The sequence below is a fragment of the Watersipora subatra genome, chromosome 4 (genome assembly GCF_963576615.1).
Source record: "Watersipora subatra chromosome 4, tzWatSuba1.1, whole genome shotgun sequence".
Classification (NCBI taxonomy): domain Eukaryota; kingdom Metazoa; phylum Bryozoa; class Gymnolaemata; order Cheilostomatida; family Watersiporidae; genus Watersipora; species Watersipora subatra.
In genome coordinates, this window is record NC_088711.1 from 29,721,841 (window position 1) to 29,749,786 (window position 27,946).

Sequence of the window (27,946 nt, forward strand, 5' to 3'; positions counted from 1 at the left end):
GAAATAAAAAAAGTAGCACAGACATAACCAGGCTCCGTAACCATGTTGTACGGGGATATTAGCAAAGGCAGGTATTAGAAGGAATCAACGCCTAAACCACAGGATATATACGCAATACTACAATGAACAGAAACCTGGTACATCAAAGGACCATCAGGAGAGACAATGTTTTAATGTTTGTTGATGTTGATAAAAACATCAACAAACAGATTAAAACCTTTCTGTGAAAGGAATGCATCGAAGAAGATGTGTTAAGTGGTCCGCCGGAAAACTGCTAGAAAATTTAGAAGCAATATAATGCATCCAGCTCTGCCAACCTCTATCAGACATGGCCAAAATAACTAGAGTTGGCCATCATTTCCAATGAGTACGTCCCAATGACATACTCAGAACAATTCCACTCAAATATCACCAATTTACAACATTAAGAACAGAACCTGAGCACCTACACACCTCACAGGCCAACAAATGCATCAATAAAAGAGAACAGTTCAAATAACTTTGCCTCTTTTTCCTTCATCTGCTGAGCCTCTTTTTCCTTCATCTGCTGAGCCTCTTTTTCTTTCGACTGCTAAAGCTCATTTTCTTTCAATTGTTGAGCCCTTCTCTGTGGACTGTCATGACTCTTTTTTGACTGTTGAGACTGTAGGCGTAGAGAACTGAGCGAAAGAAAATAGATGACCGTTCGCGTAAGGGTGTAACTGTCAAAGGAAAAATGTACTTTTTTAAAATAATAATTTATGTTTGTAGTAATTTATAATTATACATAGCAATAATAATATGAAATGTATTGTTTTGTGTGTTTTCTTTGAGTGAAATACTACAATGGTTGTATGGTCAATGATTAGCCTCTGGACCTTGAGTTCAATTTCGCCCAAGACAAATTTTGACCGCAGACAAAGTGGAACTTCTGCTCCACAAAAATCTGACTGTTGCTATAAAGCAAAATTGAAACAACCAATCAATCAATGCAGATGGCACTACTATAATAATTCTTGAAATTTGTTTTGACAGGTAACGAACTGTTGTAATAATGAGCCCAAGCATCAATGTTTACAAGTAGTATTGAGATTGTGAGGCCTACAACTGTCTGCAACAAATTATCTTATATTCAACAATAATATGCCAGTGGTTTGTTTCCAAGTACCTGTGAACTTTATTTTCTTCAAAAGATCAAAAATAACAATTATTCTGTCAATATTCACTAGCCAAAGCAGCAATAACAAAATGCTTGTATACTTAGCCCTATCAGTTATGGCATTTCTAGGTTTAATAAGTATATGTGTCTGCTAGATGTGTAGTGATGACTCCTTCTGTTGGCAGGGAGGAGGGCTGAATAAACTCACTTCTCTTAGGGCTTTATAGTTTCCTGGCTTTCCACCTCTTTGGGTAAATTGTCTCTGCTGTGTTTCCTTCTCAATGAGTTGATCCTCTGCAGGCTGTTTGCTGCAGGCCCCTTTTGGTTATATTAGCCTCTCTCTGTTTTAGCTCCTTTTCTCTATGCGCCCAACTTTTGCTGCTTGGCTTGCTGCCAGCTTCTCACTCTCTGGCTGACTACCAGTTTCTGTCTGCCTTAGTTTGTTGCCAGCTTCTCCTTATAATATACTTATTCTCTGATCAATGCCAAGTGTCATTGGATTCTTACATTTTCGTAATGTCTATTTCTAGTGTCTTCGATGTCAGCAAGCATTCTTTTCTGACATTTGATATCTGATGTCTTGACAGCTGACATCTTATGGGATTCCATGACGATGTGCCCGTGAACTAAACTAAGTAAATAATTTGTACAAGATTGGCCATAACCTGAAAACGTCAATAGCTGATTTATAAAAAATAGATTTTCCTGTAATATTCATCCTGAGATAGTTCTAATGATCTATCTTACATAAGGCAAAGGAGATATTCATATTTCATGCTATGCATTCTATAGTCATTACGTCAATTTTGTTTTTCAAAACATTAAAATTCATGCATAGTTATATTATGATTTCACTAAGTCATATTATCTATAATAAATGATGTTATAAGCTATATCTATACAAGCTTTGTAACTTCGATTTGTTTATGACTAGTTGATGGATCAATGAATATATGCCACTGCTTGTCACTCTGCAAAACTGTTTGCTCATAATATAATCTTTGATAATTATTGTGATGCATTGTTCTCCTTCACATGTAATGGTGACATTAATGGTCATACCTCTACCAAGCTTGTTAATGTCTCTCATCAGTTGTAATGGTTAGATGGCTCCTATGCTTGATACATAGAAGAATGGGATTGGTACATCATTTACTACACTGTTTGTAGCAGCGGGGTGGGATTGCCATTTTTTTAGTTTTCAATCTTTCCTATGCTGTCATGGCAATGCGTCCAATACTGATGCATTGCTAGCTTCGTAGTTTCTCACGCTGACCTGTTAGTGCTTCTAACGCTGATGCACTCCTTGCTTGGCATTTTTTTTCACGCTTTTATTTTAGCATTAAATTTCTTGCTATGCAACTTCTTAACGTAATTGCTGCTTTCTGGAATTTCTCCAACTTTCTATGTATCCAAGTCTGACAACCTTTATTGACTTTTATTGAAATTTTGTCGTTGGTATTATTGTTGTAAGATTTACATAAGTGTGTATTTTAATTGTATAACTTATAGATAAAAAACATTTTACTGGTAAATATTGGTATTGAGAGTAATAGTTTGACACCTCTTCACCGTTATCCGAACCAGTAATAATAATTTTGTTAGTTAGACTATAGTTTTTTTGTGTTGTTCTTTTTTGTACATTGTTTTTTAGTTAGTTTACTTGCTGTGGTACCTTGTAGAAAACATGTTGTAAAATATGACTACTGATTGCCAAAATAAAGACTGCTCATATATAATAATCAAACTAGTACACACAGCCTAAGAAAACACTCACAACATAAACCTAGTCATAACAGAAACAAAATTACCAAGCAAACGCAACACCAATGTATGGGTTGATGCCAGAGCTGGAAAAAACCAGGTTTTTTAGTTCAAACCGGTTTTTATAATTTGACCAAGGTTTTTGAAATAGCTGCATGATTGAGTATTGAACATACATATGTGGAATCATCTGTTAAAGGTGGTACTGTGGGAGTTGCTATGGAAACAAAAGAGAAAACATGGAAATTTCAGAATGAATCTTTAGTCGAACATGATTGAAGAAATACAGAGCAGAAATTTTATCACATTAAGTGAATGTATTACATACAGCTCAATGTATAAATAGAAGTTTGAATCCCAGTGATTAGTCGTGTGGTAGTGTAGAGCAGAGCATAATGCAGATGCATTGCTAGTGTTTGGAGCAGTGGCAGATGACTCAACTTCCATCACCAAGAGTGATAGGGTGGGAGTGCTACAGTCAGCTGTTTACGTGATTTCCAGCTGAGTGGTGTACCTCCCAGCGTGAAGAGATAGCCAGGGGTGGAGTGACGGTCATCAGTATCACCTCCCCAATTAGAGTCGGTGTAGCCATAGAGAGTACCAGTAGTTGGTGTAAATGTGAGAGAATATGATAGAGTACCTTTGATACAACTAAGTACTCTCTTTACAGCAGCTACGTGTGATGTAGTAGGTTTGTCAAGGAATTGGAAGAGTTTTGAAACTATCCAACTCAAACCGGGTCGTGTGCCTGTCATTAGATAGATTAAGCTCCCAATTGCTTGACGATATGGAAAACTTGAGTCTATCTAATCAGTATCAGTAGCCTTTTTAAGAACTAAGGCTTTCTCGGCAGGTGTGTTAGCTGGTTTGCAGTCCAGCATATTGATGCGTTTAAGTATAGCTTTAGCATGGCATGCTTGGTTCATTTGATAGTTGCCATTTGCTAGTCGTTGAAAGTCGATACCCAAGAACCACTTGAGCTTGCCACGATCATCCATCTGGAACTTGTGTTGAAGTGACTGTTTAGTGGCAGTTATGAGTTCTTGGCTGTTGCTTGCAATGACTATGTCATCAACCCAAAAGAGTATAATGATTTGTCTTCCATCGTGTAGTTTTGTATATAAGCATGAGTCAATGTCATTGGCTATATATCCTATAGATTTTAGGTAGTCTGTGAGAGTTACACGCCAATTTCTGCCACTTTGTTTTAAACCATATAATGACTTGTTTAAATGGCAAGTCAAGCGAATACCATTCGCATCTGTCATCTCATATCCCGGTGGTTGTTGTACATATATGTTCTTGTCGATAGCAGCGTTTAGATATGCTTCCTTCACATCCATCTGATGTAAATACCGCTTTTCCTTTATAGCCTTTTGGAGCAGTGTACAAATAGATGTAAACTTTGTAGTAGGTAAATGTCTCGCCTATACCACGAATTTGAGAGTACCCTCGGGTTACATATCTGGCTTTGAATCGTACCTGGTTAGGTTGACTACCTTGTTTATCTGTATACACCTAACAGCCTTTGGTTTCCTCTCGATCGTCAGGCAATGGCACAACATTGCTAGCTTGTAGTGTAGCTACTTCTGCATCCATGGCAGCCTTCCATTGATTGGAGTTTTCAGAGTTGATAGCCTCTTCATATGTGGTAGGTATGAGAGGTATCATGTTTGTAGTGTAGGCATAGTCAGTGACAGACGGATAATAATCAGATAGATGAGCAGGAGGTTTTCTCTCTCTTCTTATGCGATCATATTGCTCACCTGTTGGAGAGGGAATTGTCTGCTCTCTTTGAAATGTGTCACTTTTTACCTGCTGTGGTGTCATGAGCTGGCTCATTGCATCTGGCTGTTGCTGAGAGATGCTAGAGGTAGTGGACTCTGTCGTGTGTTGGCTTGTAACACAGCAAGGTGGCACAGTAGATCTTGTTTCAACCATATCGTAGCCTTCCGAAGTGTCGGTGTGTATGATGGCATTGCGTGTAGTGATGACTTTGTTGTCAGTCAAAACATAGCATCCTTTGAGTTGAAGGTTGATACCAAGGTACACACCAAGTTTGCCTCGGCTGTCTAGCTTTTGTTTGTGCCCTTGTTTGTAGTAAGTGCATTATGTGCCGAATCTATACACTTTACTCATGTCAGGTTTATTACCTGTGAACAGTTCATATGCAGTTGATTTTGTTTCTGTTCCTATTCCAGCCTCTGTTCCTCAGGTAGCATGCCTGTTGTATAGCGTATGGCCAGGTGTTCTTAGCTACATGTATGTCGCTTTCAGAGATTAGGCATTTTGACATCTCTACGTGTGAACGCCACAACCTCTCTGATTTACCATTTTGATATGGTGTATGTGGAGTGCAAGTAGTGTGTTTGATACAGTTAGCTAGTAGTGTTTTCTGAAATTGCTCACCTATGTACTCGCCTCTGTTATCTGAGTGCAGTTCCCGTACCTTTCCAATGAGAGCTACATCTGCCAGAAACTTTTGTAAAGCTATGTGAGCTTCGCTTTAGCTCTGAGTGTGTATACGAACAACATGCTAGAGTATTCATTGATGAAGTTAATTACGTATCTATGTTCTTCTCTTGACGATGGCTCTATAGGACCACATAGGTCTGAGTGCACACGTTTTAACGGCTTGGTAGCATAGACGGGGTTGTCATCATGAGATTTAGGGAGTCTAGTCATTTTGTTAGTGGTGCATGTTGTGCAGGTATGGTTGTTTGCCAGGTTTAACGGACATCCCGTGTGTAACATTCTGTAGACCCAGAATATCGTCATGATTGATATGACTCAAAATCACATGCCATTCATCAATGGATTGTCTAACATTGATTGCATCATTACAATTAGCAGCGGTTTTCAAATAGTACAACTTGCCATCCTTGAATATGTTGAACTCTGTGTCATTGGCTGTAAGCTTTGTTCTATTTTTAGCAAATGTTATTTCAGCACCTGCTTGCATAGCATCTTGTACGGAAAATAAACTAACCAAAAAGTCAGGTGCTAACAGCGCATTATCAAGAGATACTTTGTGTAGCTTACCATTTGCATCAGATATAGAGAAGTTAGCTTTACCTTTAGCTGTTGCTAGCTCATTGGTTTTGTGACCATCAGCAAGTTCAATGTAGTGTAGTTTAGGATTGAAGATAGTGTCATAAAAAGTGAAGAAGTCTGTATTGTTTACAATGCGACATGTTGCGCCGCAGTCTACTAATAATCTAGTGTCTTTGTTACAATCATCTAGTGCCTGCATGTTCAGTTGTACCAGCAATAGTGAATGAGAATTCGGTTGATTCCGTATCATCAGCAGATGAGTTTTTACTATTACCTGCCTTCTTTTTGTCACTTTCTTTAATATGGCATACTTTTTCGAGGTGACCATCTTTGTGGCAGTAGGTACATTTTAACTTTGCTTTTGAACGGCAGTCAAACATTTTGTGATGTTTTCCACAAGCCATACATTTTAATTGCGTACTGTTGTTGCTTGCTAGACTGTGAGCGATGCTTTGATGTGCCACTAATTGTTGAAGCAAGAGCTGAGACGATCTGTGCTGAAGCACACATAGATTTCGTATTCGCAAAGTTATGTACAGCAGCTTTGAATTCTGTCAACGTTTTGGTTTCATAAAGTTGAGTGTGTATAACAACAAAAGGCTTATAGGCTTCAGGTAGACCTTTTGAGAATCATCGCAATAATTAAATTATGAGTTATAGTTTCTTTAGCAGTTCGCAAGCCAGTTGCCAGTTAAGCCTGGTTTCCATATGACAGCCCAAGGCGCACAACAAGGCGCATGACGTTGTGCGTAGGCCGGCTGTGATGTGGAAACGCCAACGCACGACGATCGCGCGACGCGCATGCGCTGATCGCAAGAATCCAACAGAGTGGATCCTTGTGACGGTTGCACGCGATGATGTATCCCACAATACACTGCTCGACCTTTTCAATATATCCATCAATTCAAACGGAGGGCTGTTTTCCGAAGAAATCTGTCTCCCGTACAAAAGAGTAAGCCTGGTTTCCATATGAAAACGCAAGGTCGAAACGGAGCGCCGTTTACCGAAGAAATCTGTCCCCGTACGAATAAGTAAGGAAATTACCAACCCTGTCCCATGCAAGCATGGCGCCTAAGCGCGCTATGGCAACACTTATGGCGCCTTACAGTGCCTCGCCTTGCGCGTTCACAACTCGAGTTGATCAACTCGAGTTGCACAACTCGAGTTGTGAACGCGCAACACGACTTTTCAAAAGTTAGGTGCAATATAGTGGTATTACGGTAGAATAACCGTAGATCTGGTTATATTAACAATGGTATATCAATAGGCACCCGTTAGCTAATAGAAATTAAACTATTAGTCTGGTGGCCACAGGGCATTATCGTGTCAACAGGTGACAGAAGATGGGGTCTATGGTAACTTGACACTTTTAACATGTTTCTAATTTATTCATTACTAATTTAGTTTCCTACCGCTATTTTAGTTGATAAGCTAAGAGTAATTTGCCATTAATGGTGAGTAGTTATACAAAAATAAATTTTTTCTTACGCCGTGTGCAGTCAGTCGGACCAGCTAATCAGAGCCGTAGACCAACATTTACCTCATGTTGTAGTACGGGGGTATTAAATTACTCCGATATCAATTAGGTTTGTTGTCAGTTTCCTGTCTCATCGAGCGACCGCCGGTGTTTGGAGTAATGATCGAAAACTTTAATTTACTAATTATACCGATTTCCAAAGCTAGCTGTCATGGATTACATAATTCAATATAATCAACTACTACATTATATTAGATAAAAGGTTGTTCAACGCACTAACACGTTCAACACTGCATCTTTATGGCAAGTCTGATTCTACAAGTGAAGCCGACGCCAGATACAGGTTGTTCTCATCAAGGACATCTTATGAAAAAAACCTTCCACCAAGAGGGTTCTCTCCGTCGGCATTTAATGAGGGTCAATTACTAAGCAGCAATACAGCAGTGGAAAATTCAACCATTAATGGTGCCCCCAGATCCCACAAACCATGTCTGGAGTAAAGATGATGATGAGATTTCTGGGCAATGCTTTCCTGATGAGCAAAGAGCTATTCCTAGGCAGCTTGTCCAATGGACCAGTTGCTCATGCAAAAAAAAAGTTTGCAAGTCTATGCGGCTGTGTAGAGTGCAGTAATGAAATGACTGACGAGATTGAGGATGGTAATCAATTAGACGGTGATGATGAGCTTTAAGATTATAATTATGTAATAGTTTTATTGAATACTTTTGCAATATGCTTTCTAGAAACAATTAACAGTTTTTGATGTATCATGATAAACAGACTATGTACTTTGGTAAACATGCTATATAATAATCATACTAGTCTTCATAAGTCTTCATAGTCTTCATACTAGTCATCATAAGTACTAAGATACCCATACAAAGACATGATATTAATTAATCATCCAGAAAGTTGGTTGTCATCGAACATACTGCACCACACATTCCATCACACTGGTTACATTCAACATTTCAACCATACATGGTTTCAAAATACTGCATGGTGTTAACATGCTACCAGTACAATAAATCTAAAGCTAAGCCAGAAATTTCACATATTGATGTCAGTTAAATAAAAAAGAAATAATTTTAATAATAATAATTTCATTTAAAAGATTAAGTTTACATTAGATTTGTTAGTTAGTCTGCGTCACAACCAGTGTACCCAATGAGGTATACAGTATAGCCTGTCAATCAGTAGTTGTACAGGTATCAATGTAACGAGTATGAAGAGGGTTTCTGGCAGATCAGTGGCTAAGGTGATGGCGAAAAATGTTTGTCATATCAAGTCCCTGGCAGCCGACTACAATGTAAAGAATCGCATCCATTAGAGACAATGAGTTCAAAATACAAAATGATCATATAGACATATAAGAGCTGACATACATTTATGGTGCAATATTTATCGATCATAACCTACCCGAAAAACGATCTATCAAAGCATGTAGCAATAAATTTAAAACTTGAAAATAGGAAGAGCTACAATACTGATTTGAACGTGTACGCAATGTGCATAGCCCTACATAAAAGTAATAGATGTACCCCCTTTAGCTTTAACCACAACAATAATTAGTTAACTCATACATCGCATACTTCTGTAAGGTAATAATTGATATGTGAGTGCTATAACGATACAATATAATTGATTAAAATACAACAAAATATTTATTAATATATATAATATGACACAACAAAATGCAACATATCAGTCCTATAGCACAATTCAAATCAGTTCAATACAACATAATACAGCTATTATAATACAATAGAATATAGTGTAATAACATAATAATACAGTACTGATAAGTTCTGCATGATACAATATAGTAACTTAAAACTAACCAAACCATCAGTTAAATAACAATCATACATTTGCATAAAGGTACTACACTTTGTGTTGATATTGGTTTGACGTTTCAAAGAGCAATACAGTCTCCAATTTTGTAAATAGGCGAGCTAAGTCTTAATAAAAATCAGCAGAGGCATTCTATATTACAAATAGTCCAGTATTACTGATTTATTAAAAAAATACCCAATCTAGGTATTCTAGTATAAGTAATATAAGTAGCTTATAATGTTATGTAGTGCTACCGTTTTAGCCTAAAAATTAAACAAATTGAGTTAAGCTATTGAGTGTATGAAACAGTGAGTGTCTGAAGACACAGCAACAATACCTACGACAGAGATTAGTTTATTGTATAGTTTGTAACCAATATGTAAAATCTGGACTGAGAAGTTTGACTTGAGAGTTTGATTCATTATAATCAACACCTATCACTCATTGATCCAACTGACTACAGTACACAGTGAAGGAAACGCAAGATTTTCAATAAAGCAATGCATTTAATCTTTGATTAATTATTCATAAATATTAAGTAAAATGAGTTTGCTATCATCTCACCTTATTTTTTTCAGGGGTTTGAGATTCTTTGCAACTTGAGAAGCTCTTTGTTATTTCGACTCACTAGCAATCTTCCTCAAGCATTCAGTGTGGCATTTACATACGACTAACACTGCGAGCTGCGATCTGGCTGTTTGTAGATGGTGCTCTACATCTCATAAAAACTTTGGATTATCGCTTTTTTCCGTTAGTAAAACATTGTTGACTTCTTAGCATGTAAAACTTGATTATAATGAATTATGTACCTGATAATAGCTAGCTGTGGTAATCAATTTAAATAGAAGATACTAAATTTGCGTTACTACCAACCGACGTATACGGCAGTTTCTAACACGGAACAGCGGAAACAGACTAAGGGCACAAATGTTATCGGTGAATGCAAATACGCCCCGTATTAAACAAATGTATAGATTTATGTTTACCTAGCTGATTGGCTGATTTGGCTAATTGCGCATGGCGCAAGGGAAATCTCATTTATGCATTTCTACCCATCTTTTAATGGCAAATAATCACTGCTTGATAAGAATAATTCCGGTAGGTATAATAAAAAAGTTAGGAGATGTTTTATTCTATCCATTAAATCTAAGATTCGTTATACCCCATTGTCGTGCCACCTTGGCAAAAAAACGACACAAAAACCCTGCGGCCACCAGACTATATGTATGTACTGTAAAACTAAAGCTAATAGCGAATTATTAGAATTATACTGTGCCGAGTTTGCAACTCGAGTTGTACAACTCGAGTTGCACAACTCGAGTTGTACAACTCGAGTTTGTAAATATAACTCGAGTTGTACAACTCGAGTTGCACAACTCGAGTTGTACAACTCGAGTTGCAAACTCGGCACAGTATAATTCTAATAATTCGCTATTAGCTGTAGTTTTACAGTACATACAGTTTAATTTCTATTAGCTAACGGGTGCCTATTGATATACCATTGTTAATATAACCAGATCTACGGTTATTTTACCGTAATACCAATATATTGCACCTTACTTTTGAAAAGTCGTGTTGCGCGTTCACAACTCGAGTTGTGCAACTCGAGTTGCGAACACGCAACGCGAGGCACTGTAAGGCGCCATACAACACTGCATCGCAGCTCAAGCAATGCATAGCGTACGATCACTGGGCCGCGCACGATCATTGCACTGTCATATGGAAACCAGGCTTTAGAGATGATGATGGGATTCGTATATTTCACATGTTTTTTTATATTTCATCAGTAAAGGGACTATCATATCACTTGATGAAAGCAATTGAAAATTAAATTCACTAATTCATCGTTGTGCTAGGATTTCATGTAGTTTCAACTTGAGCTCTGCCATCACTCTACTACGGTGTCCTAAACACAGGTGTCCTTTAGTGGGATATTGCCGAGCCGTAGGCTACACACACAAAAACAACAAAGGTCGACGTAGTTATGAGTAAAAACAAAAGTATCCATCCAAATATCTCACGAATCCAATGAGCAGCACATATAAAAACTAAATTGATCGACAGGGCCACCCATCATGTCAAAATATTCCAATTTTCAAATCATGTCCTGTACAACTCACCTTATGGTTTCTCAAACTTGTCTTTAAGTCCCTATTAATTTGAGACTGTCCGATTGCTGTTTTCTAAATGGTCGCTGCTAACCTAGCGTCCTGCTTCAACACCTCAATAACTATCAAGGCGCCGCTGAGCGCTCCCGAACTATTCCTGGATAGTTACTGGGGCTGTATATCATTGTTTAAACCGAGCCAACCGTGGTTGATGCAGATTAATTACGTAAAATACAACAGCCATACAAATATTAGCTAATCAAAAATCCCTAAACTGGGTAAACCAATTGAATAGACCATATTTTTGTCATACTGCGTTATAAAAACTCGCAATATTTAGTTCCATTGAAGTATTACAGTCTAGAAAAAATACATTCAAAATAGCATTAAACGATAAATATATTACGCGTAAATGTACATACATATGCACAAGACATTATAAACCAAATTTAAATAAAACTCCAAACGAAATCAGTTTGCTAAATATAGCTTCAGATGAAACTTAATTCTCAAACGAGCGTAAATACATGAGCTTCGATAAAAATTGCAAAAAAAAATTTAGTCAAATAATTGGCCAAATAAAATTTGCAAAATTTATTTGGCTAATAAATTATTATTGAACAGCTCTGTATTCACAAACCATTGAAATTGTCAATACCAAGGACCTAAACTGGTTTAATGAGCTCGTATTATGAAATCAAGCAGATGCACTTAATCTATGCTATTTCCATCGTGATCCGAGGTGTCACCTAGCATCATCGACTCTAGCCTTCTAGCTTGTCTTGACAAACTGTTGTCTTTGCTCCACCCCCCCCCCCCCCGTCGAGCGGACCAGCAAAACAACAAACAACTGTTGTTTTGCTCGCCCGCTCGACGGGGGACAACTCCGTATAAACAACAGTTCGTCAAGACAGGCTACATCGAGTGACTTCTCCAGCAGCAAGGTCGCAACTCGTATTCTCGTGTTGACATCTAGTACGCATTATTGGACAAAGCTAAGTAAATCTGGTACACGTTTACCACAATAAAGCACTAATAAAATTTTTTTTATCTCACAAATTGTAATCGCATGTCTGTTTAGCACTAACTTGATGTAGCCACACACTAGGCCTCTGCGACCTGAAGCATGTTTATAATCCCAAACGATTGGCTACATTTAGGAATTGCTTTTTTAAACAGCTGCACAAACGAGTAGTATACGCAGTAAATTATGTCGAAGGCTAGGTCCTATATATACTAGGTCCTCGGCTCATTAATCTCCGATAGGCATAAACTTCATATTTTTCAAACTAACTGTATCAAGGAGCACTTACCTGAAAGCTGTCGTTTTGGTACCTAACTGGCCGCTCTATGCGACTACGAGCAAACAGTTTTTGTGCAGCCTGATATTTAAACTGAGCACAAAATCAATATGTGCCAAGAGAGTGTATCACCGTCATCATTTTGGAGTCATCTTGTTCGCTTATGCAAAGCTAACGCTTTTTTAATAAAATATCAATCGCTCATCGCGTCGAGGATTGATTTGCAGCATACCTATTGAAACATATACTAATCATGTACAAGACAAAAAACTTTCACGTTTAATGTAACTATTACTAATAGTTTAGGGGTTTAAATCAAAAGAACATGGTTTACAGAATACATATATAATAAAACATAGAAGACTTGTAAGCTTAATAAGGAAAACAGTCCCAACATCGACAAGTCCGAACCTAGACAAGTCCCAATCTCGACAGAGGTTGGTCCGAATCTAGACAAAGGTTGGTCCGAACATCGACAAAAGCTGATGCAGTTTTACAATAATTTAATCTTCAACAAATAATAAATGTCTTTTTGCAGTTCTATCCTCACTTCAAAAAATAACAATCAAAGCTACTCAAGGAAGTTTAGATTTCAAATAAAACATTTTGCTAGCTTAACAGTCAACCATATTTATGATTGTTACTTGTTTTAGCATTCGTTCTATATTTAGGTTGGGCAAAATATTGTTAGGCCTACAAAAGCTGGGGAGTGCTGCATCAAATGGATCACAAGATATTTTTGCGCAAATAAATCTTTTACATATAAATCGCTCATTTATTATGAAAATAGTAGATGGTAAAATAGTAAAACTGCTGTCGAGATTGGACCAACCGTTGTCGATATTCAAACTCGTCGAGTTTCAAACCAGTCGAGGTTCGGACTATAAACCCTTAATAATAGACTCAAGAGATTGAATCCTTCATTTTTTATTACGATACATTGACTACAACAATCTGTAAAAGTAAACTGCCATTCAAATAGTAATTTCTTTTTTGTATGTAATGAAAGTAATTGCATCGATGAATAACCTATGTTTACCGGATTGTAAATATATGTGAAGCTCAACAACATGATCACTGGCATTAAAACGTAGCTATCTAAAATATTTAGCTAAATAAATTTATTTGATGGCTAAATGACTATCCCTTCCAATTTCAATGTATTAGTCAATTCATATGTAGATTTTTCCTTTTCACATAAAGCTAAAAATTGATTGCTAGTTTACTTGGGTGAAAGAGAGGTGAAAGAGGTGAAAGATTCTTAGCCTGGTAGTTTATCAACATTGGTATTTGAAATGGCCTGAGTTTACATAGACAGAATGATTGATAAATAGTTCATGTGTATTATAGATAACTAAACACTTTAATTTCTTTATCATTAGCCTCAACTTTTACAATTAAAACTATGATACTATTATAAACCTTGTCTCTGAAAATGTTAACACTACTTAAGAGTGTGTTCAAGAGCCATAGAATATTGCAACTTAAAAATAATAAACTTTGTTTTTATGGTGCATTCTTTTATTCAGTGAGCTAATCGAATTCTATTTCGAAAATATTTCAGCTGGCTGATTATCATGATGGAAGATAGCGCAGGCAGTGAGAGGGTAGGTTTTTGAACAATTCTTGTACGGCTCTTATTTGTCATTAAATATCACAGGTGTTTATTTTTGTTATTACAAACACTTGTGAATGTTGTTAAAGTGTATCCACCTAATTGAGTATAAGATAAAAAAAACATGTGATCAGACATGACGGTCATTGAAGTAATGTCAGGCTTTGTTATTTATAACTATATCTTGCTGAAGTTTCTCATTGCTACTATATTTAGTCATTTGTTGTTACTACTGTTTACTAATACATGTGGTCATCGATGTGATAGGTGAAATAGGACAGTCCTTGCTCAGTGGTCACTAGTTGCCAGATGATCCCCTCGGCAATGGTTTATTTTATTTTAAATTAACTGCTATTTAGCCCTGTTATTTTTGTTGTTTGTTATAACATAATAGTCAATTATTTTTCAGCCATTGCTTTATATTATGAGATATTATTTATTTCTATGATCATGGAATGGTATTTGAGACCCTGTTAAATCATTATAACATTGCTACTGTTTATTTGCTATAACCAACTGAAGTTTCTCCATCACCAAAATGGTTTCAGTTTCTGATGCAAAGTAACAGTATTTAATTATAAAGATCAGAAATATCATCTGTTGTGTAACAAATTAGGAATGTTTCCCAAAAATAGTTGTGAGACCTTCACAGCTGATGACATGTTTTTTTTGTAATGCATCGCTTGGATTTTGCAGATTTTGCCAGCAGGCAGTCTTGCCCAATCAGATGCCTCATTTTATAAAGGATCAGTTGTTGCCTTCAGCAATCTTGGTTACACAGTAGACGTCTCCTCTGGGTGCTGCAAATCAGAAACAAAGACTATTCTCCAGAATGTTAGGTGATTGCACCAGTTGCTGCTATTGCACTCCAAATAGTTTATATACAACAGGGATTGCCTAGACCCTTTTATTGCATACACTCAGTTATTGCATAGACTCAGTTATGGCATAGACTCAGTTATCGCATAGACTCAGTTATCGCATAGACTCAGTTATCGCGTAGACTCAGTTATCGCGTAGACTCAGTTATCGCATAGTATCGGTTATTGTATAGAGTCAGTTATTGTATAGACTCAGTTATTGTATAAACTCAGTTATTGTATAGACTCAGTTCTTGTATAGACTCAGTTATTGTATACTCAGGTATTGTATAGACTCAGTTATTGTATAAACTCATTTATTGTATAGACTCAGTTATTGTATAGACTCAGTTATTGTATACACTCAGGTATTGCGTAGACTCAGTTATTGTATAAACTCAGTTATTGTATACACTCAGTTATTGTATAAACTCATTTATTGTATAGACTCAGTTATTGTATAGACTCAGTTATTGTATACACTCAGGTATTGCGTAGACTCAGTTATTGTATAAACTCAGTTATTGTATACACTCAGTTATTGTATAAACTCATTTATTGTATAGACTCAGTTATTGTATAGACTCAGTTATTGTATACACTCAGGTATTGCGTAGACTCAGTTATTGTATAGACTCAGTTATTGTAGAGACTGAGTTATTGCGTAGACTCAGTTATTGTATAGACTCAGTCATTGCGTAGACTCAGTTATTGCGTAGACTCAGTTATTGCGTAGACTCAGTTATCGCGTAGACTCAGTTATCGCATAGTATCGGTTATTGTATAGAGTCAGTTATTGTATAGACTCAGTTATTGTATAAACTCAGTTATTGTATAGACTCAGTTCTTGTATAGACTCAGTTATTGTATACTCAGGTATTGTATAGACTCAGTTATTGTATAAACTCATTTATTGTATAGACTCAGTTATTGTATAGACTCAGTTATTGTATACACTCAGGTATTGCGTAGACTCAGTTATTGTATAGACTCAGTTATTGTATAGACTCAGTTATTGTATAAACTCAGTTATTGTATAGACTCAGTTCTTGTATAGACTCAGTTATTGTATACTCAGGTATTGCATAGACTCAGTTATTGTATAAACTCATTTATTGTATAGACTCAGTTATTGTATAGACTCAGTTCTTGTATAAACTCAGTTATTGTATACACTCAGTTATTGTATAAACTCATTTATTGTATAGACTCAGTTATTGTATAGACTCAGTTATTGTATACACTCAGGTATTGCGTAGACTCAGTTATTGTATAGACTCAGTTATTGTAGAGACTGAGTTATTGCGTAGACTCAGTTATTGTATAGACTCAGTCATTGCGTAGACTCAGTTATTGCGTAGACTCAGTTATTGCGTAGATTCAGTTATGGTATAGACTCAGTTATTGTATAAACTCAGTTATTGTATAGAGTCAGTTATCGCGTAGACTCAGTTATTGGGTAGACTCAGTTATTGGGTAGACTCAGTTATTGCGTAGACTCAGTTATTGCGTAGACTCAGTTATCGCATAGACTCAGTTATTGCTCAGACTCCGTTATTGCATAGAATCGGTTATTGCGTAGACTTAGTTATTGCGTAGACTCAGTTATTGCATAGACTCGGTTATTGCATAGACTCAGTTATTGCGTAGACTCAGGTATTGTGTAGACTCAGTTATTGCATGGTGTGTAGTTTATTCTCAATTCTAATTTTGTACATACTCACTCTGTAATGCCTGCTTACTTCCTGTTGTTCAATTAGTTTTCTCCAATGTTCAGTTAGTGCAGGATGTGTAGTTAATGCTTACACACAGCTTTACATGTGCTATAACACCTAGTAGTACGCTGGCAGTTGGTAGTGGGTTTGGCTGCAACTCCGGATATCTGAGTTGATTACCATGCATTATAATCGCTTTTCGTAACGCTCTTAGCGTAGCTTCAGACGAAAGCACGCACAGACTGCTCTTTTCATAGTAGAGATTATATTCAGTTGGCTATACCCTCATGTTGTATTGTGTTATATTATACAATTATTATATTGTGACAATTCGGTTGGCTATACCATTATATTGTATTATATTATACCATTATTATATTGTGACAATTGAGTTGGCTTTACCATTATATTGTATTATATTATACCATTATTATATTGTGACAATTCAGTTGGCTATACCATTATATTGTATTATACCATTAGTATATTGTGACAATTCAGTTGGCTATACCATTATATTGTATTATATTATACCATTATTATATTGTGACAATTCTGTTGGCTATACCATTATATTGTGTTGTATTATATTATACCATTATTATATTGTGACAATTCAGTTGGCTATATGATTATATTGTATTATATTATACCATTATTATATTGTGACAATTCAGTTGGCTATACCATTATATTGTATTATGTTATACCATTATTATATTGTGACAATTCAGTTGGCTATACCATTATATCGTATTATATTATACCATTATTATATTGTGACAATTCAGTTGGCTATACCATTATATTGTATTATATTATACCATTATTATATTGTGACAATTCAGTTGGCTATACCATTATATTGTATTGTATTATACCATTAGTATATCGTCACAATTCAGTTGGCTATACCATTTGTATGCAGTTATCTTTGCTTTTTTACCCAAATCGCCATACTCTGTTACTTTGCAGTGGAGTTTTCAAACCAGGAACTATGAACGCTATAATGGGACCGACTGGTAGTGGCAAATCAACGTGAGTGTTTTGGTCTTGGCACTAAATCAAACTTTGGTTTGATCGTGAAATCATTATTACTGCTGTTACAAACGCCACTATTGCACACAGCTATTACTATAGTAAAAGTTGTGTGCGGCAGTTTTCTACCAGGGATTACGTGTATGTCACAATTTCTATTTCTATAACATTTCCATAATTCATTTCCATATTATTTCCATTTCCATAACACTTCCATAATTCATTTTCATATTATTTCCATTTTTATAACATTTCCATAATTCATTTTCATATTATTTCCATAAGATTTCCATAATTCATTTCCATTTCCATAACATTTCCCTATTTCATTTTCATATTATTTCCATTTCCATAACATTTCCACAATTCATTTCTATATTATTTTTATTTCCATAACATTTCCTTATTTCATTTTCATATTATTTCCATTTGCATAATTCATTTCCATATTATTTCCATTTCCATAACATTTCCCTATTTCATTTTCATATTATTTCCATTTCCATAACATTTCCATAATTCATTTTCATATTATTTCCATTTCCATAATTCATTTCCATATTATTTCTATGTCCATAACATTTCCATTATTCATTTCCATATTATTTCCATAACATTTCCATATTTCTAAAATGAAAATTCTATATATCCATTTTCATAAAGTTATGGAAATATTTATGTTTATGGAAAAGGATATGGAAAAGTAAGCATTTCCATAATATGTTTAGCGATCCCTGTTTTCTATGTTTTGATTTTTTTTATATTGTAGAAATGTGTCAGTTATTTTTATTATTTTCTTTAGTGACTAACGTTTTGTCACCTTGATTACTAACAAGAACTAACATGCAGTTCTCAATTAATAGCTGTTTCTACATGAGCCAGATGGCTGAATCACTACATGAGCCAGATGGCTGAATCACTGCAGCATGGCATGCTCAGTCACCCATGTAATCTGGCTTTTTTTCATCTGGTTTCAAAGATTATTGTTGTTAGTCTCTCGACTAGGAATAACTTGTGAACTGTTTGGAAATTCATAGTGTAACGCGCACTATTGGAAATTAGTACATTTCTGTGAACAGCTGCAATTCAGTTTCTGTGAACAGCTACAATTCGCTGTGACAAATGATTGATGCAAAGTCATTGAAGTGTTGTTTATTTGTTGTTATGGTTACATCATTGGTGCCTATCATTTATTTGTTCAGGTGACATCTTCATCCTGTATCCAGCTCTTTGCAGCTGACCCACTATGCTCGAGCAGTGTTGAGATTTGATACAAAGTACACTATCGAACTATTATGTTCTCTGTTAATACTACTAAGTACATGTCTATCTCTACTCAAATGGACGCTAGAGTTAACATAAATATTTTTTAATAAATAAAATAAATGTGATTTTATTCACTCGCAGTCTGCTGGATGTGCTGGCTGAGAGAAAGAATCCTGCTGGGCTCTCCGGTACAGTGTTGATAGATGGGGCACCTCAACCAGCTGACTTTAGACTCAGATCTGGATATGTAGTGCAGGTTCTGTACCACTTTTGTGGCTTGAAAAGATTTCGTCAAATAACAGTTGCTATTTTCCATAGTATTCCATAGTAGGATCAGTAGCTTTGAACAGTTATTTACTGAAGGTATTAACGAGTAATACAGAGTTTTCCTTATTACTGTAGTTCATTTTAAATGGTAGCTACCGCTCTCTCCATTCATAAGCCTTCATAATCAACAAATGTGAAATAATTAATTTGTGCAAAATTTGATTCGTTTAAATAAATGATTCTCATCGAATAGATTACAATTTCTATTGTAATTCCTTCCATCTGAAACCCTCAATTAACATTCGTTTAGGACTCACAGATTTCTTGTGAATAAAAAGTGACTTTTGAATCAACGCTGAATTGTCAGAAATTATAATGTACAGTACGGCTGTCAAAGCCTTTTATTTTGGCATTACAATAGCCGGTGTTTTTAACGTGCCAACTTTTATGCAATCACAAAATTCTGTTCATGCAATTAATGAGGCGACTAAAATGTCGGTATCGGACTCAAATCATGTCAGACTCAAATATCGCACTCAAATCATAGCATTCAACGTATCAAATTCAACGTATCATATTCAACGTATCATATTCAACATATCATATTCAACGTATCATATTCAACATATCATATTCAACGTATCATATTCAACATATCATATTCAACATATCATATTCAACATATCATATTCAACGTATAACATTCAACATATCATATTCAACATATCATATTCAACATATCATATTCAACATATCATATTCAACATATCATATTCAACATATCATATTCAACGTATCATATTCAACATATCATATTCAACGTATCATATTCAACATATCATATTCAACATATCATATTCAACATATCATATTCAACATATCATATTCAACATATCATATTCAACATATCATATTCAACGTATCATATTCAACATATCATATTCAACGTATCATATTCAACATATCATATTCAACATATCATATTCAACGTATCATATTCAACGTATCATATTCAACATATCATATTCAACGTATCATATTCAACATATCATATTCAACATATCATATTCAACATATCATATTCAACGTATCATATTCAACATATCATATTCAACGTATCATATTCAACATATCATATTCAACATATCATATTCAACATATCATATTCAACATATCATATTCAACGTATCATATTCAACATATCATATTCAACGTATCATATTCAACATATCATATTCAACATATCATATTCAACGTATCATATTCAACGTATAACATTCAACATATCATATTCAACGTATCATATTCAATGTCTAGCATGCAGCTTGTTTGACCGACCCTCTAACTAATCGAGCGAACCAGTCACCTTCCGAAGTATCAGAATAATTGTGAAAGTCTTTATTCTCTGTACCTTGTGACAAACATAGCGAACAGACGAACATACAACGGCCAATAATAATAATTTTAAAAATAATATAGAAATACAGATGTCTTACATGATCAATGCCTTGTGCAGTCAACATTAACCAACTATTACAGCTGTACAGTCAATTGCCAACAATCTAATCAATAGGCTATTATATTTGGAATGTTGAAGTCTGCTACACTTTTAATTACATATCATAGAGAGATAACACTAAAAGAATGGGTTTATTCATAGCTCTAATAGACTAAAGGTATATAGAAGCCTCATTTCAGCCTGTTTTGTAATTGAACTTTCTAGTGATTTTTCATTGGTGAGTATCAGTTACAATTCACTCTCTAGCTTCTATGAATGTTAGTTTAATAGGTAGCAAATCTGTTAAGTTATAATTTTCTCAGTCACATGTATTGGAGCATTTAAAATGAGTTAGCTAATTGATTTTCACCGTATTCGTAGATGGCTTATATCTATGAACTAGTAGATCTATGAACTAGTCGATAAGGTTTCAGCGCTTTACTACAGCAAGTTTATCTTCACCAGTTAAATTTTAAAACTATAAAATGTATGATGTGATTTTGTATTTTTATTTTGAGCTGATTTGTTGAATTGCTAAATAACTTCCGTTATCTATGTGAAGAATATGTAGTCCTTAAGACTTGAGAGGGACCTTCTGTAATTGTGATAGTAGTTGGTCATTCAAGTTCGTTTTAGTTGGAATATTTGATACATTCTAGGATGATATTATTATGACAACCCTTACGATAAGAGAAAATCTCCAATTTTCTGCTGACTTACGCCTGAGCAAGAGATTCAGTGCGGAAGACAAAGTTAACAGAGTTCAAGAGGTCATAAACCAGTTAAGTTTAGGTAAAGTACATCGTTACCGCATTACTGGCTGATAGATTTTGAATAATTGCATGATTAAGGATTTGAGTTTTTGTTATCTTCTGAAATTTGATTAATCACAGCTTCATTTGCTGTGTAGAATGAAGCAACATCAGAATGAGTGATAATATACAGTTTGTATTGCAAAAAAACAAGAGCACAGAGCAACCAGCTCTGATCAACTTATTCAACTTTAACACTAACTACTTGCACGTCGTGCCTAACGTAATGCATAGCATGCGTTGCCTATTGCATCACGTCGTGCCTAACGTAATGCATAGCATACGTTGCCTATTGCATCACGTCGTGCCTAACGTAATGCATAGCATGCGTTGCCTATTGCATCACGTCGTGCCTAACGTAATGCATAGCATACGTTGCCTATTGCATCACGTCGTGCCTAACGTAATGCATAGCATACGTTGCCTATTGCATCACGTCGTGCCTAACGTAATGCATAGCATACGTTGCCTATTGCATCACGTCGTGCCTACCGTAATGCAATGCATGGCTGTCCCTGTATAATGGAAAAACACGAAGCAATAAATGTCAATACGATTGGGAAAAACTTTTGTATGTACACTATAAAATATTCCACACTTCCTCATGATTTCAAAATCAGTACGGTCATATGTTATACACATTATTGCCATATCGCTCTGGAGTTTTGTGTGCTCTGGTAAAGTGTGCTTGATCAAGTTCAGCATCACTCACATTGTCTCTATTATTCAGTTCAATATCTAGGTGTTCCTCCTCATCTGCCAAAATGTCTCTTACAGAATTGATGGTAATAGTTGAGGGATCGTTTTTATCCTTGGGTGACTAGTATGTCTCGAATTAGAGTCTTCCATAACTGAAGTGTTAAATATTAATGCAGTAACTTCCCCAATAGTCTATGTGATAGTGCACTTTGCATTAGGCGGCTTAACAAATACTTGGTCCCCTACACTGAACGGGTTGATGTGAGTATCTCTCTGCTGTCTGAATGAGGTTTCAGCCATCTCCGGCAGTGAACAACTTCTGTACCAGTACACTGATTCAACTGGGATAAACTGTTATTCTTCGTCGAGAAATTGGGCCAATACAACATTTCCTGCTCAGAACGTCCAGTTCGAGCCACCATTTTTTTGATTGTTTGATGCTGCCGTTCTGCTATGCCACTGCCCTGCTGATGGTAAGCATAGGTAAAGATGTGGTCTATATTCCACTTTGCAATGAATTTGCGAAAGTTTTCATTTTTGAAACATGGTCCAGTGACTGTCAAGAGTTGTTTCGGGGATCCTCTTTCATAAAATATCTGTTTGAATACTTTGATAGCAGTTTCCATAGTCTCGTTTCTCATTTGTCGCCATACGCAAAGCCGACTGGGTCTGCAGTCCACCAGCGTCAGGTATTAATAGTACCCTATCATGATAAGTCACGTCTGATGCTAACCTTGTCCATGTCTCATCTACAGACATCTCACCATTCTCCCATCTCACCGGTTTATGAATCCCATGGATAATGGTCCCATGAATGCCGGTGAAACGAGAGAATGGTGAGTCATTCTACACACCTGACATTCTCTCACTGCTCTATCCACATCGTCTTCCATCGTCCAATTCAATACAGAAAGATAAAATGTTCTCTCTACCCACAGGTGGTGAGTATAGTGCAGATCATATAAAGCTTCTATTGAATATGGACTGACATAGCCAGCTGAAAGGACCGCAACTGGAGGTTGAGCCACTTCTTAGAAACCCTTGTCAACTCATCATTCTCCTTGAACTCGAACTAGTTTAAGCTCTATGAATAACTCATATAGACTGATTAGCTCGGAAATCATCCTAAGCCCCCTCCTATTCAACATTTCACCTAAACCATTCACCTTTGGACGCTTATTGTTACGAATCACAGAGTTTATTTACCCGAATACAGTTGCTGAATCAGTCGTGACTCTCATGGACTTCAAGTTCTACGTGATACTACAACTTAAACCTCTAACTATAACCTCCAGTTCAGTGACATTCATGTGATTCCCATCCTTTCTTAAAGGTTGAATTGCAACAAAATTCACATTACAGTTATTTGATATCAAAATATTTACCATGTCTCACTCTGCTGTGTTGTAGGTGCAAAGTATGTGGAAATATGATTACAAGCTCTTAAAAGTTCAAAAACGAACAGTTCATCGCAGCCATCACGAAAACGCCGTAAATCGGAATCCCTTTCCAACACGGCTTAAATGGAATGTAATTGAGCACGATGGCTTCTATTTACACTTTCATGCAACCTCATTCGTCGAAATATTTTCACAAATGTACTTCACGCATTCAATAAAACCATGTCTATTGTCTTTACGCGTCTGTTTTATCATTATTGTAATGCTGTCACTTTGAGCATTGATATCTCAAAACCTACCGTAAAAATTTGTTTAATTTTTTTTCACCTTAGCTCGGAGGAGTGCATATCATCCTTTGATTAACATGACGAGCCTGTTGGTCATCTGTGATATTCGAAAAATGCTGCAGAAATTATTCGGGCTGTTTGGCAGGAAGTATGGGGGTCATATGATCAGATTACGATTGAACGATTAGACCAAGCCGAAACAAAACTGTAAATTCGCGAGCATCTATATTTGATACAGGCTCTTTTGTAAAACCTGAAATGTTTGTCATAAACTAGTGTTACGAGACGTTTTATATTGAGCCTTTGATTAGCTTTTTAATTCACATGACAACATCACATGCCAAAACAATAACCAAAATGTTTGAGAACGTCATCAAAATAAAGAGATTCCATACTACGGCGTTTTCATGATGGCTGCAATTAACTGTTCGTTTTTGAGCTTTGAAGAGCTTGTAATCACATTTACACATATTTTGCACCTACAACACAGCAGAGTAAGACATGGTGAATCTTTTCTGACCAAATACCTGCAATGTGAATTTTGTTGCAAGTAAACCTTTAATCAATGACCATCCTCAAAAATTTGACCATCAACCTCTACTGCTACACCAACAGCAAAACTGCGCGCATCACACCCTATGACACCTTCTTATTAGGCACAGACTACTAACAGGATCTCTCTCTTCCAGTCTCAAAAAGCGTAGTTTTGACACAATCAGCGATGTGGTTATTCCAATCACAATCATGTCTGCCTTTTCATGAAGCTACATGCTACCCACAGCCATCCACCCACTGGGTAATGCCTTGTGAGACGACCACAGACAGAAAACAACTCGCGCTTCGTCAGAACCGAGTCAATATCACATCACCACTATTGTTGACACAACCCCAGACCATTAAATCATTTCCATTTTCATGTTGAACCTTTCAATGTATTACGTTCTGTCAAGACAAATGTACTGCTGAGCAATTTGATAGCTAATTCATTCAATTACAATGATTAACTTGAATTAGTATTACTGTTGAACTGACCTTGGGTGTGAACTGCTAGGCAACTGCGCTGACACCAGAATCGGAGATGAATTTACAAGAGGTGTGTCTGGGGGAGAGAGGAAGCGGTGTAACATTGGAATGGAACTCATTCCTTCTCCTGGTATTCTTTTTCTTGATGAACCAACCACGGGTCTTGATGCCTCAACAGCTTATTCTGTGATGATGCTTCTTAAACGGTAGGCAGCATTCAGGTCAGCATCTAGCTATTTATAATAATACAATTGCTGTTAATAGCTATTATATAGTTTTATAAACTTGTATGTTAATTCCGTCAGTTAGTGTAGTAAGACCCGTGATACCAGGTTCCATTTTAGTTAAGATGAATGTAACGATATGCCTTATTACTCAATAAAAATAATATAAATTAACCATGCCATAAAAATGTTTTTATAAAATTTATCTACAACTCTGCTGAAATAAAATCTAAATTCGACAACAATCCAATGCATGATGTTTGTGCTACAAATTGTATTTTATCATTTCTTCCCAAATACATGAATTGATTAAAACAATTTCTAGTGCTACTCCAAACCGAAAGGTATGAATAATGATAACACAATTTTATTTTGATTCAATGATATAATTGTCTGTTGTTATTCTCTTTACAAAGTTAAATAAATCAGAACTCAACACTGACTACGACCTGAAGAGTATTAAATCTCTTTATCCTTTTGTATATAATTGTACTAGATGAATGCCAGGCGTTGCATGGGTAATAAAAAAGTTTTTGCACAGAAAATTTAATTTTAATTGGCATATACATTTATTATTCTAACTTTTAAATTAAGGTGTTTTTTTGTTTTGTTTACTGCGTTTATTTTTGTGTACGGTGTTTATTTCTTTGTAGTTCATGTTGGCTATGTGAGTTTAAGGATTTTTTTCACGTATGGGCACATATTTTTTTTCTAGCATGGCTTCACGCATAACGCTAGCTGCAGTGTCAGCGTGAAGTCATAAATTGTTAGCATGTGTAATACGTATGTGTTCAATTTATTGCATAGTAAAGCCCGTTAGACAGTGTAGTGTATTGAATAAATGCCTGTCTGCACAACTGGAGGTTGTGAGTTCAAATCCATTGCACAGTGGATTTTTTATTCATAAAACTTTATCGCTATAACTGAACACACAGACAAAAGCTGAGATTTATATATATATATAGATTTTTAAATATGAATACATGTAGATATTTATTATATTTCAGCTTAGCGAGCTTAGGCAGCACTATAATATTCTCCATTCATCAGCCAAGATACTCTATATTCAAGTTGCTAGACACACTCATGTTGCTAGGCAATGGCAGGACTATCTACCATGGCCCCGCCCATGAGGGGATACAGTTCTTTCAATCAGTTGGTCAGTTGCTACATATCTGCGCGTTACATGTTGTATGGCCTCTACTCACCATATTAGCACCGTATCTGCACGTTACATGTTGTATGGCCTCTACTCACCATATTAGCACCGTATCTGCATGTTACATGTTGTATGGCCTCTACTCATCATATTAGCACCATATCTGCACGTTGCATGTTGTATGGCCTCTACTCACCATATTAGCACCATATCTGCACGTTGTATGGTCTCTACTCACCATATTAGCACCATATCTGCACGTTACATGTTGTATGGCCTCTACTCACCATATTAGCACCGTATCTGCATGTTACATGTTGTATGGCCTCTACTCATCATATTAGCACCATATCTGCACGTTGCATGTTGTATGGCCTCTACCCACCATATTAGCACCATATCTGCACGTTGCATGTTGTATGGCCTCTACTCACCATATTAGCACCGTATCTGCACGTTACATGTTGTATGGCCTCTACTCACCATATTAGCACCGTATCTGCATGTTACATGTTGTATGGCCTCTACTCATCATATTAGCACCATATCTGCACGTTGCATGTTGTATGGCCTCTACCCACCATATTAGCACCATATCTGCACGTTGCATGTTGTATGGCCTCTACTCACCATATTAGCACCGTATCTGCACGTTACATGTTGTATGGCCTCTACTCACCATATTAGCACCATATCTGCACGTTACATGTTGTATGGCCTCTACTCACCATATTAGCACCATATCTGCACGTTGCATGTTGTATGGCCTCTACTCACCATATTAGCACCATATCTGCACGTTGCATGTTGTATGGCCTCTATCCACCATATTAGCACCATATCTGCACGTTGCATGTTGTATGGCCTCTACTCACCATATTAGCACCGTATCTGCACGTTACATGTTGTATGGCCTCTACTCACCATATTAGCACCGTATCTGCATGTTACATGTTGTATGGCCTCTACTCATCATATTAGCACCATATCTGCACGTTGCATGTTGTATGGCCTCTACCCACCATATTAGCACCATATCTGCACGTTGCATGTTGTATGGTCTCTACTCACCATATTAGCACCATATCTGCACGTTGCATGTTGTATGGCCTCTACTCACCATATTAGCACCATATCTGCACGTTACATGTTGTATGGCCTCTACTCACCATATTAGCACCGTATCTGCATGTTACATGTTGTATGGCCTCTACTCATCATATTAGCACCATATCTGCACGTTGCATGTTGTATGGCCTCTACCCACCATATTAGCACCATATCTGCACGTTGCATGTTGTATGGTCTCTACTCACCATATTAGCACCATATCTGCACGTTGCATGTTGTATGGTCTCTACTCACCATATTAGCACCATATCTGCACGTTGCATGTTGTATGGCC

At 36.3% G+C, this 27,946-nt stretch overlaps 1 protein-coding gene across 4 annotated transcripts in view; it reads left to right on the top strand.

Annotated features, from left to right (window-relative positions):
* Positions 1-12,278: 12,278 nt before the first annotated feature.
* The window catches only part of LOC137394989 (broad substrate specificity ATP-binding cassette transporter ABCG2-like), a 54,078-nt gene continuing 38,410 nt past the window's right edge, over positions 12,279-27,946 (top strand). Inside the window, exons 1-8 of one of the 4 annotated variants that reach the window (XM_068081771.1) lie at positions 12,279-12,321; positions 14,243-14,285; positions 14,990-15,132; positions 17,844-17,906; positions 19,314-19,428; positions 21,597-21,729; positions 25,187-25,364; positions 26,390-26,541. In XM_068081771.1, the coding sequence (XP_067937872.1) occupies positions 14,256-14,285; positions 14,990-15,132; positions 17,844-17,906; positions 19,314-19,428; positions 21,597-21,729; positions 25,187-25,364; positions 26,390-26,541 (814 nt within the window). In that variant the 5' untranslated portion in view covers positions 12,279-12,321; positions 14,243-14,255. Of the gene's footprint in view, positions 12,386-13,665; positions 14,286-14,989; positions 15,133-17,843; positions 17,907-19,313; positions 19,429-21,596; positions 21,730-25,186; positions 25,365-26,389; positions 26,542-27,946 lie in introns of those variants that run through there. The other 3 variants (XM_068081770.1, XM_068081773.1, XM_068081772.1) reach the window with 3 other exon arrangements.